Below are 12,609 nucleotides of genomic sequence, written 5' to 3' on the forward strand. Positions count from 1 at the left end.
GAAAACATACTGTATGGAATGTCATATGGATGGCTCTGCTACATTTCCTGCTGTTAATCATTGTATATTTACTTTATTAAACAGATTCGGGAGCAAAATCGCCAAGACATGAAGTCTGCTGGACCTCAGTCTCAGTTATTAGCCAGCGTGATAACGGATAAGAGCAGAAGTCCGGTATGTGCATTTTTCCTATAAGCTAATCGAGAAGGAATATTTTGTGTAATGTTTAATATTATAATACTTTTTCCACATCAGTCAGTCCTGTTATGCATCTTCTTGTCCTTTAATGGGAACTTTTAGCCATAACTTGGCTACCTGATTACTTTCTGGTGTCTTTATAAGTACTGTAGACGTCAGATTGTGATATCTCATCTACATGGGTATATCTGAATGGATCCATACCAACAAATGGGGCAGTGCCCACTAGATAGTACTATCATGTCTACTGTGGTTCCTCAGTGGTGTGGTCTAGTGAAGAAAACACCATTTTAAATATTCTTTAAAAAAATTCTGAGTTAATAAAGGGTATCCATATTTGTAACAAATAGGCACAATGTAATGCTTATTTATCCCTGTGGTGGCGCTGCAATTTGACAACTTTTGCGAGGTTCTCCTGCAGATTACAGATAACTGTTGGGGTTCCCAGCACTCGGACACCCTGTTATCTTATTTTTTGGGGCCTTCTAAAAAAAGGGAGTATCAAAAGCAGATAACCCCTTACATTGCCCATAGATACTATATAATCTAATGACTAGTCAATCTAATGACTCTGGCCAAATGCCTTGTAAGGGCATGTTCACACGTGGCGGATTTCCTCCGCAACTGTCCGCATCAATGCCGCACAGAATCTGCGTTGCAGATTCTGCTGCGGATCTGCACAAAATGTGCAGTAAATTGATGCGGACTAGCTGCTGCGGACTGCGGGAAAAGTACTTCCCTTCTCCCTATCAGTGCAGGATAGAGAGAAGGGACAGCACTTTCCCTTGTGAAAGTCAAAGAAATTCATACTTACCGGCCGTTGTCCTGGTGACGCGTCCCTCCTTCGGCATCCAGCCCGACCTCCCTGGATGACGCGGCAGTCCATGTGACCGCTGCAGCCTGTTATTGGCCTGTGATTGGCTGCAGCCGTCACTTAGACTGAAACGTCATCCTGGGAGGCCGGACTGGAGACAGAAGCAGGGAGTTCTCGGTAAGTATGAACTGCTATTTTTTTTGACAGGTTGCTGTGTATTGGGATCGGTAGTCACTGTCCCGGGTGCAGAAACAGTTACTGCCGATCGCTTAACTCTTTCAGCACCCTGGACAGTGACTATTTACTGACGTCTCCTAGCAACGCTCCCGTCATTACGGGAGCCCCATTGACTTCCTCAGTCTGGCTGTAGACCTAGAAATACATAGGTCCAGCCAGAATGAAGAAATGTCAAGTTAAAAAAGCAAAACGCATCCGCAGCACACATAACATGTGCATGACAGCTGCGGACTTCATTGCGGAAATTAGAATCTCCATTGAAGTCAATGGAGAAATTCCGCAATGAGTCCGCAAACAGTCCGCCACACCTCCGCAACAGACAGAGCATGCTGCGGACACCAAATTCCGCTCCGCAGCCTATGCTCCGCAGCGGAATTTTACGCATCGTCTAAACGAACACTGCTAAATTAAAGTGGAAGTCAATGGAGAAACGGCTCCGCTGCGGATTAACGCTGCGGAGTGTCCGCAGCGGAATTTAAGTGAAATTCCGCCACGTGTGAACCCAGCCTAATAGGTGGAGAAATGAATTAGAAAGTTTTGCAGCAGACAAGGGTCCGACAGACACTCTTCTTCCCTACCGAATTAATATGCATTTTTGGCCAGTATCGGACATCTTAATTGCAGAAATCTAGAATGTCTATATTATATTTTAGAACTGTAGAATATTATAGCATAGAATAGACTTGCCGGATATTAATGGTATAGTATAGCATTTTAAAATGTCTATTGCCAATTTAATTTATATTGCCTCTTGTATACAGGCTATTGTCTTTGACTATCCTGATAGTTTGCTACAATGTATCAGTGCATTAATCTGGAGACCAGGCTGTTTACCTCACAGAGGAGAATCTAGACTGGATACCATTGTAGCATAGTCTTTTCTGTGAGAAGTATTAGGTTTGTACAGGTCTTCAACCCCTGAAAGTAAGCAATCATTTTTCCATTCACTGACAGCAAATAGATACACTCTGTCATTCCGTTTCTCAAGATTATTCAAAGTGTATACAATGATTACACTTTATTTACATTAAAACGGAAAACTTGTGATTAGACTGATGCTAGAAAATAGATGGACTGCGGGAAAGTTAATAGGTGTTTTTTTAAGGTAATGAGGAGTAAATGAGAAACACTTTTTATTAATATTTTAAGTCTGCAGATAGTCAACTGGCATCCAAAACAGAGGCAGAACTGAAGGAGCAGCCAGTGGAAGAGGTCCCACCAGAACCTGAGCCACCTAACCCTTTTAGTCAGCTGACAGACCAAGAGCTGGAAGAGTATAAGAAAGAGGTGGAGAGAAAGAAGCACGCCATTGATGGTGGGTATAAGACGCCAACATTTTTTGTTGATTTTGTTAAGCAGGTCTGGTATATTTCCTGTCTACCTCTCCACAAAAATGATATCCATATAATTGGAAAGGTCTGACGTACTGATACAATGGCAGGTTAAAACACCAGTTTCCAGCAGGATGCAAGCAAGCAACAATGCTAAGTGATGGAGGCCGTACAGGCGCAATATACTAATAAGCATCCACTCACATGCCTATCATCCATGGTCACACCCAGGGGCGTAATCATTCAAATAAGCCACCCAAGATCCCCAGGTTACACACAGGGGCACACATTTGAATGAGCTCCCCAAGATCAGATCCTTAAAGGGGTTTTCCCATGAGGGACATTTATGACATATTCACAGGATATATCATAAATGTCAGATAGATGCGGGTACCACCTTTGTGGCCCGCACCTATCTCTAGAACGGGGTCCCCTAAAACGCGTTCCAGATTTATGTGCTCACGCTGACTCCCGTCCACTTCCCGATTACATGGTCGTGAGTAACGGAAACAGCGTAACTTGCTGAGCTTCACTTTTTCCGTAACTCCAATAGTAGTGAACAGCAGTTACGGAAGCAGCGTAGCATGTGAGCTGCGCTGTTTCTGTAACTACTATTCAGTTCCATGGGAGTTATGGAAACAGTGTAGCTCAGCGAGTTATGCTGTTTCCGTAACTGACGACCATGTAATTGGGAAGTGGCTGGGAGTCAGCATGAGCACAAAAAGCTAGAACGGGGTTTAGGGGAGCATGTTCTAGAGATAGGTGCGGGTCCCATAGGTGGGACCTGCCTCTATCTGACATTTATGACGTATCCTGTGGATATGTTATAAATATCTCTCATGGGAAAACCCCTTTAAATCTGACCCCAGATAAGACTTTAAAACAAAAAAGGAAGATATTTACTAACCACTCATGGTGTTTTTTCAGGGCCAGACCCCGGATCTCCACTGATTCAGGCCCTGATGCCGTGGCGCATAAAAGGTCTTGACGCTGGGCGTTCTGTGCTGCATCACAATCAATGTCCTAACGCGGCTTGGCATCAGGTCCTTCTATAAACCACGGCACAGTAACGGGGCCTGTTATGGCAGTCTGTGGAGATCCGGGGCGGGCCTCTTCCCCTCCAAGCACCTACTAAGTATTCTGCACAAAGGACATAACCATGTGGTATATTTTAGTATTTGGCACCTATGACTTTCCATATATTATATTGCTTGTCTGCATCCTGCTGGGGATTGGTATTTTGGTGGGGCCTAGTATCAGTAAGTGTGGCCAGTGATATGTGAATTGAGTCTAATCCACTTTTCTGTGATTTTAATGAGAAATACTATGTGGTCCAATAGATGCCCATGTGAAAGCTGAATGCTCCCACAAATGCCACCGCTCATATCTCATCAGGGTTGCTTTGTTGGGGTATTATACTGTTGGTGAATTTAAAAAAAACTATTTGACGCGGTCGGCTGTGCTCGACGTGTTTCCGTTCATGCGGCGTCCTCAGAGGTACCACAGATAATCCACTTTATTATTCTCCTCTATTGTGAACAGAATATACAAAGTTGAAACACTAATACGAATATTAAGAAAACTTAATAAACGTTATGGTGTAACAGACTTTAGTATTTAAAATAGTGGATTACGGGTTGGGGTCTATTGGACAAAATAATGAATCTAGAATCTCCTCTCCAGTTCATTCATCTCAGGACATCACCTTTGGCTATTGGAAGAGATCAATTACAATTTTCCACGATCCTGCTTTTTTTTTTCTTTCTTTTTATCCCTTAACTGTATGATTTGTTGTGCAGTCTTCACGCATCCTAAAACAAGCCCTTGCAAAATATGAAGGCAGTCATTATGACAGATAAAACTTCCTGTGACCACTTAACTAAATGTAGCTACATAAACTCAAATGGTGGTCACCCAGACATAAAGTCAGTTGGTTGCTAGGTAACCCAAACTCACACAACCAGCACAATACACTAAGGCCTCATGCACACGACCGTAGCCGTGTGCACGGCCGTGATTTTCGGGTCGGCCCGCTGCGGACTGTCAGCCGCAGGCCAGCCGCAAATCGTGGGACATGCACATGGCCGCGGCCATTGTTTTCAATGAGCCCGGACCGCAGAACCGGGCCGTAATAAGACATGCCCGTTCTTTCTGCGGTCCGGGCTCCCGGACCGTGCACGGACCGCAAAAACTACGGTCGTGTGTACGGCCCCATAGAAAAGAATGGGGCCGCAATTCTCCCGTGGATTTTCGGGGGAATTGCGGCCGCAAAAACACGGTCGTGTGCATGAGGCCTAAAAGTAGCTGCAAGAAAAAAAATGAACATAGATTTTGTGAAGGAATTTAATATGAATTATACTATGTGTATGCAGGTAGAGCAGTAAAGTTAGCTTTAATAGGTGTAGCTTTCACATTTTATTACCATGCGCCACAGTTGCTTCCAAACACACATCATTATAGAAATGTGTTGCATATTTTCAATGTGGCCTCTGTATTACATCAATGCCCTGTTTATGTGTACAGACAAAGAAGCTGCAGATGAGGACACTCAATCCTCACTGGTGACACCCCCCACTTCTCCTGTAAGAAGTCCAGCAAAGACCACATCGCTGATCGTGTCTCCTTCCAAGTCCTCCGAAGGTAAATTCTTTCATGTATTCAGTTAGGATTAGTAATCATGGTCAATGTTATTATGTAGAACATACTTATGGGTACATCCTCATAGTCGGGCCGGTATTACCAGTATTGTGTATACCGCCACTGGTGGTCAGTAGTCATCAATACAATTTGACACATTATTGGCAAATCTAGTGTCTGTCCTGCTTAACCCAACTCTAAATTAGTAGAATAGATGATTCAGCAACAAAGTTCTTACTAAGTCAGGCTGGCCAGGCGACCTGTGGCTTCTCCTTCCCCCCTGGTCTGGGGTCTTACAGGTTGGTGTGTAGGCCCACACTATATGGTCTTAATGTGAACACAGATTCAGAATATTACTGTCACTCCCTAGAAATCGATCTTTACCTCTGTCCTGTCCCTTTCTTCTCCCCTCGGCTTTATCTGTATTCATTGTGATCATACATTGTCATTGTGTCTTTGTGTGTGTGTCGCCACAATGTTTCCCTTCTTTTTCCATGTGCTGTCTCATGGCAGGAGTCACCTCAGACTCTGAATACCTGTCTCTGTAGTAAGTATAGACGCCCTGGCTTGTTGTTTTTCACCCCTTATGCTTCTGCTCCCCAGAGAATTACCTATAAAAAAATTCTAATATTTGGTTACCATGCAATATTGAAAGAATTTAGCTAAACCTATGTGCTATCTATCTATCTATCTATCTATCTATCTATCTATCTATCTATCTATCTATCTATCTATCTATCTATCTATCTATCTCATATCTGTTTATCTATCTATTTCATATCTATCTGACTATTATATTTTCAGTTTGTAAATAAAATCCAAATCCAAACTCCAATTAGCACAATGGTTACATTGCATATAATATCTGCAATATTTTTACTGCATGGTACCCAAATTCTTTATGGATCCCCTTCTAACAGCACATCACCTCCTCTTCCAATACTCTGTTTCATTTTTTACCGTAAGTTTGAGGACAGTACTTGCATTACATTTTCTTCAGACAGGACCCTCTAATAATGCATGTTGTTATGATGTGATGTTTAATGCCACAGGCACAAAAAGACTAATGCATTCCCCTTGAACTAACTAACAGCCAGAGCAGCAATAACACTTATTAACGTGGAGTTTTGTTGTGTATACTTCTAGCTGCTTGCTTTGAAAATTGAGCTTGAAATTGTGGTTATTGTTGACTAGCGTTAAAGTGTATCTCTACATGTGTACAGCACTTTACAGTTAGTAACTTTACAAATAATTGTCTATATTTTTTTGTGTTGATATTTACATCATACCTATGCACATCCAGAGATGCATTCAAAATTCTTAGCCCTTAGCTCTTTTTAGCGCTGAGCTTGCATCTCCCAGTAGCCCTTGCTGATTCATTGTCTGCACAGAGTATGTTCAACTCTGTTGCACTGTGGGAGATGTAGTTTTTATACCAGGCACTGTAAGGCCAGGATCACACACTCCGTTTCAATGTAGTTTTTGGCTCCGTTTTTTTAGCCAAACCCAGAAGTGGACACAAAAGAAAGGAGATGCATCAGTCTTTTCATTAGATCTTTCCTTCCTTTTGGATCCACTATTGGCTGTGGCTCAAAAAACTGAGCCAAAAACTGCCACGAAAACTGCATCAAAACTGTGTGTGTGTGTGTGTGTGTGTGTGTGTGTTTTCCTGGCTTAAAGTGGTCTGATGTCCTAAATGATATGTTCCATGGTGCATAAGATCTCAGCTATTAGGCCATGGTGTAAATTAAAGTGTATGTCCATTGTTAAAACTTCTAAAGTGTCATAGAAAGAGTCCATGAGCCTGTGGTCCATTAGTCTCTTGAATAAAAGAGCTCTGGACTTCAATGGGACTATAGGGTGCATGTGCACAGTGTTTAAAATGGCGCTGTTGTAGGATGCCACCTTTGGAACAGGTCAGTTTGTCAAATTTCGCCCTACGTTAGCGGTCTAGTTCAACTGTAATTGCTTTTATGTAAAGTGGCAATGTCAAGGGGCAACATTAGCTCAGTCACAAAAGTATTGACCGTACAAGCTCACAGTACATGAAAAAAAATTACCATTTCAGCTGCAAAACTGACTACTATGTCCTCCTATGTAAGTCACATCAGTATGGGAACTGTTCAGCATAACCTTCCTGAATTGGGTTACCTCAGGCGAGCAGATGCACAGCAGCATTGTGAGATCAACACGCTCAATGACAAGCATCAGCTGGAGTCGGGTAAAGCACATTGCAACTTGCACTAGTGTACAAAGACTTTCTAGATATTTATGATTTCCTACCTTTGTGGCAAAAGTTTGAGGTAGGTCTATTCTGCTTCCCTGCAAGCAACATCCACAGAATACAGAGGGCAATTATTTACATTATTGGCCCACAAAATCTGCAGCTCAATGGGTCCATTGCAGTACTGAATTTCCCCCACAATATTGTGAAAGTCTTGCTGTAGGGTAGTATAATTTACTACTGCAGGTGGGTGCTGCTGTCTAAGTTACAGGTGAATGATCATCAAATTGCTGCGGTGAAAATTCACATATTTTTGCATGTGAGGACAAGTAAAGAAGTGGTGCCTGGCTGAAGTAAGACATCTTATCGACTATCACTTGTATAAAGAAACCGTCAAACCGAAAAAGAAACAGCCTTTAAGTCTGGCGAACGACCTAAAATCCCTGTACTGTACGTTAATGATGAATCATGAAGTGTCGTCGTGGGATGACTTTATTAAATGACCTTCAGGCTTGTAACTTTAATCATCGATACCTCCACACGAGAACTTACGGAAAAAAAAAAAATTAATGCTTTTAGTACTTTTCCTATAAAGTATATTTCCTCTTAAGCTTAAAATCGCTAATAAATTTAAAGGGCCTTTTACATGGAGCAATGATCGGGCAAACAAGTGTTCATATGAACGCTCGTTCCCGATCATTGTCCTGTATAGTAAGGGCAACGATCAGCTGTTCATCGGCTGATCTGCTCTTTTATGCAGAATTAAAAATCATCGTTGTTGGCAGCACATCTTCCTGTATAATCAGAGAGACGTGCTGCCGACATGATGAAAATGTATGGGGACGAGCCATCATAGTAACTAGCGCTCGTCCCAATACATATCCAATCATTGCTCCGTGTGATAGGAGCAAACAAGCACCGATCAACGATCTGTCTTGTTGATCGGCACTTGTTTACACGGCCCATGTCGGGCCGTGTAATAATACCTTAAGTCGTTCACTTGCCCTGTATAAAGTTGCTAAAAGTCCTATTCAGTCATTCCTTAGTCATATTTGTTCCTGGGAAAGATCGGAGATAACCAATCTACGGTAATATAGTCCTTACTCCTATATTACGGTATAAACAGACAGATTTCCAATTTAAGAGTTACCAAAAGCTTAGTGACAACCACTGTGGGAACCCTAATGGTCGCCATATTGGCTGTCAACTTGCTTTTTGAGAATACTCTGTTTTGCCTGTGAATATTAAAATAACCAGAAGTAGTTGGTATTAATGAACTGTCATTTTTGTTTTTTTTCTAAAGAAGCAGAGAAGAAGGAGACTGTCCCGAAATCTACTGAAGCCACAGAGGAGAAGGTCCAACCAGCGGTGGTGTTGAATGGCAAAGAGGAGGATCAAGCTCCTCAGGATGAGACACCTCCAAAAGTCACTGAAACCCCTAAGGGGAAAAACGAGACAGTGTCCAATGCCTCTCCAGAAGGATCCCCTACTAAATCCCCTTCCAAAAAGAAAAAGAAGTTCCGCACCCCTTCATTCCTAAAAAAAGGAAAAAAGAAGGAAAAAGAGAAGGCAGAGTCTTGATCTCCTGATCCATAAAACTGTCCTGTCAGATAAGGTATACAGGCTCCTTTGCTCTCCAGGCTGGGGCAGTGAAGGGAGATACATCTACTACTACGTATGTATGGACTCAAGAGTTTGAAGGGGATACTTATTCCTGAGGTGTCTTTTTTTAGGGGATTTGTACTGCCTGTGACCATACAACACAGCATGTCCACTCACTCTTGGGACAGATACTTGCTTAGCTCACAAAGAAAATACATTTTTATAATCGTCCACATCTTAGACGGCTTCTTTACGGACTCCATTTACGACAACATTACTGGTTTTGTGGGCTCTTTTTGAAAGTTTATTTTTGCCGTATTTAAGAGTGCATTGTGTTTATTTTAGTCATGTGCAAGTGGCGATGGTTACAACATGCCTGCCAAAGGTCTGTCCTGCCAAAAATGGCGCAATAATAAGAAGCCACTACTACATGCTTTTATGAATTATGTTACCATTTTAATATTATTGTTTAGTGCATTATTTATTATATTCCTTCTCTGTTCATGGTGATGTCAATAGACGACTTTGGTTATAGCACTTAGACATACAGTCATTTGACTTAAAGGGGTTACAAACACAAAAAGTACCCCTTAATAAATAAACTCCATGCATCTAATTTGTGTAATGACTAATCCTAACCCCATGCAAAGGTGTCAGGGCAAAAACTATTATATTGAATTTTATCTGTTTGCCGTTTACAACCCCTGTAACATTTACGAATTATGTATCGAGAGAAAACAAATACTACTGATATTTGGACAACTTTGAGGCATACACACAGCAGTGTCCCTGATAGGTGCCATTTTCACAAGCAATAGGTGGAAGTAAGAAAGTCCTGCTCGTCTTCAGTGTTTTGCATTTCCCATATTGCTCCATATTCATCAGCAGAAAGAGGAAGGTCCCCCGTAGAAAATTCAATATGGGGCCTAGAGACCCCTCTTTCCTGGAAAACGTGTCAATCTTGCCACCCAGCTCGGCTGGATGCATGATGAGAATTTGTGGGTAGAAGATCCTTATCAAGGGCATACATACCATAGACGCAGATCATGTAGCTGCTATGAAGCCCTTAGAAAGATGTGGCACAGCACTGGCTGGTACCATTCTCATTGCTACCTGGCGGTAAGAACCTGTGAAGGACTACCTTCTCCTGAGGAACTTGGCACAAGGGTCTTGGAAAGGATGTGAAGTGACAAACAAATACCAGACACTTCTGTCCTGGGTGACCAAACCTGGCACCATAATAGGGGGCCCATTTTGATCACCACTATGACCCCCCAGGGGACCCTTCTATGTGAGCAACTGTCCTGAAGGTTCTATAAATGGCAGCTTCACTCTTTCATATTTTCACAGTAGTAATAATTAAAAACATACATGACATAAAACACTATAAAATAATCCCCAAGGTGGTTGCATATGTATGCATGCATGTATATATAAAGCCATGGGACATAGGAGGAGTCAGTATGGTGCATATAAAAGGAGGAATCTCAATCATCTAGATTACTCTACTTGTTTACACACTTTGTATCTTTCAACTTGTAGCTTTAGGGACCAAACCGAAAGTGTTCTGCACGCACTTGTTTTTGTAGTAAATGTTTACATCACTCCTACATATTTCTGCTCTATATATACAAATAGATGCATGGGACAAACTGACTGTGTGGCTCGTAAAACAGGCTTTTCAACATATCAAAATTAGGATATTTGCTAAAAGTTCGCAAAAAAGTGTAACTATCGAGGTATTAATGAAGAACCGTACTTTTGGGCACTCTAGTTTGCTAAATCCTGCTTTAAGTGTACAATTACTCTACACACAGTGGGGGCATTAATGTCAGTTACAGGGCATATAAAGAAGTTCCCACAATGAATATCAAAACAGAGCCACCCTTAAAATGCGGGTCCTCAATTGCCACTAGTACCCTAAAGTTCCCTAAAGGGAATTTTCAGATGCAACCATTCTGTAGAAACCAGCTACCGCTATCCAGGTTGTGCCCTTGTTAAAAGTTTAGGTTGGTGCCAGCTACCCATGACTCCTGGGTCTCATAGCAATGGTGTGGTCATTGCCAATCTCTGAATTAGTATTGATTATGAGTTCAGCATACAAGTGACTGCTCCCCTGTGTGTAGGAAGGGAGGTGTATACTTTATATATGCCTGTGTACTAGGACTATGTCTCAAGGGGATATTACTAATCCCTAGCCTTATTTATAAGAAGCTGATACGAGTTTTTTCAGATGCTCTTCTCTTCCTCTGTACTTAGTAAATACGCTGAACGTCTCAATAAATATTTAGCTGTTTGCGCAATTTCACCTGCCCTTTGCCTGAATGGGCCCAATAGGATATTATTGTGTCTTGTTATTCCACTTGTCTGACAATCGTAACAATGGTGTTCTTTAGTGTCTCGCTCCTTTTATGTATATAAACTTCCACAGATGACATGACCTTGTTATTGTGATACCATGTAAATAATATCTCTTTTACTGCACGGGCCTCTCTCGCTATGTTCATCTTCTGGAGCCTCTCTTTACTGCTGTACCTGTAAAATAAACTGGATTCGCAGTGGGATGTTGAACTTGGCGTGATCTTTATTTTCTCTCTGGATTAGTTGATACTGCCTAATTATGACTTGGAAAAAAAATGGAGAATAAGAGGCTATGATAGGTACCATGACTAAAGGCTGTCTGTGAATCAATAGACATGCCAAGTTTATACTAAAAATTATGTTAAAGTGAATTTCCGTATGAACATCATTTAAATAAAAAAGCAAATGGGTCCAAAACTCTGCACTGATTAATTTCTTAATATATCATTATCGTGGCTGGAGATTTGTTTTTCTGATACAGAGCTTAACCCCTTCCCGCCGCAGCCGCTTTTGGACGAAATGACAGAGCCCTATTTTTCAAATCTTAGCTGTTTCAATTTATGTGGTAATAACTTTGGAATGCTTTCACCTATCCAAGCCATTCTGAGATTGTTTTCTCGTGACACATTGTACTTTATGTCAGGTGTAAAATTTGGTCAATAAATTCATTGCTTATTTGTGGGAAACACCAAATTTAGAGAAAATTAGCATTTTCAAAAATTTTAATGTATCTGTAAGACAGATAGTAATACCACACAAAATAGTTACTAGTTAACCATATGTCTACTTTATGTTTGCATTGTTTTTTGAACACCCTTTTTTTTTTTCTAGAACATTACAAGGCTTAAAAGTTTAGAAGCAATTGCTCCAATTTTCAAGAAAATTTCAAAAGCCCATTTTTATAGGGTCCCGTTCAGTTCTGAAGTAGCTTTGAGGAGCCTATATTTTGAGGAAGCCCCCATAAATCACCCCATTATAAAACTGCACCACTCAAAGTATTCAAAACAGCATTTAGAAAGATTCTTAACCATTTAGGCGTTCACAGAAATTAAAGCAAAGCGGAAGTGAAATTTTGAAATTTAATTTTTTTTCTGCAGAAATTCAATTTTTATTTTTTTTAACATTCTTGATTTATATTTTCCTCTGGATTAGTATACAGCAAAACATAAAATATTCGCACACAGCATACATATAGAAAGTAATAC

General features: G+C 41.1%; 1 protein-coding gene across 3 annotated transcripts in view; it reads left to right on the top strand.

Annotated features, from left to right (window-relative positions):
* ADD2 (adducin 2) overlaps positions 1-11,614 on the top strand; it is a 92,417-nt gene extending 80,803 nt beyond the window's left edge. For all 3 annotated transcript variants that reach the window (XM_075858495.1, XM_075858494.1, XM_075858493.1), the window contains 4 exons: positions 85-174; positions 2,399-2,564; positions 5,104-5,220; positions 8,745-11,614. In XM_075858495.1, coding sequence (XP_075714610.1) covers positions 85-174; positions 2,399-2,564; positions 5,104-5,220; positions 8,745-9,022 — 651 coding nt within the window. In that variant the 3' untranslated portion in view covers positions 9,023-11,614. The remainder of the gene's footprint in view (positions 1-84; positions 175-2,398; positions 2,565-5,103; positions 5,221-8,744) is intronic.
* Positions 11,615-12,609: the final 995 nt, after the last annotated feature.

Source organism: Rhinoderma darwinii, chromosome 3 (genome assembly GCF_050947455.1).
Source record: "Rhinoderma darwinii isolate aRhiDar2 chromosome 3, aRhiDar2.hap1, whole genome shotgun sequence".
NCBI lineage: Eukaryota > Metazoa > Chordata > Amphibia > Anura > Rhinodermatidae > Rhinoderma > Rhinoderma darwinii.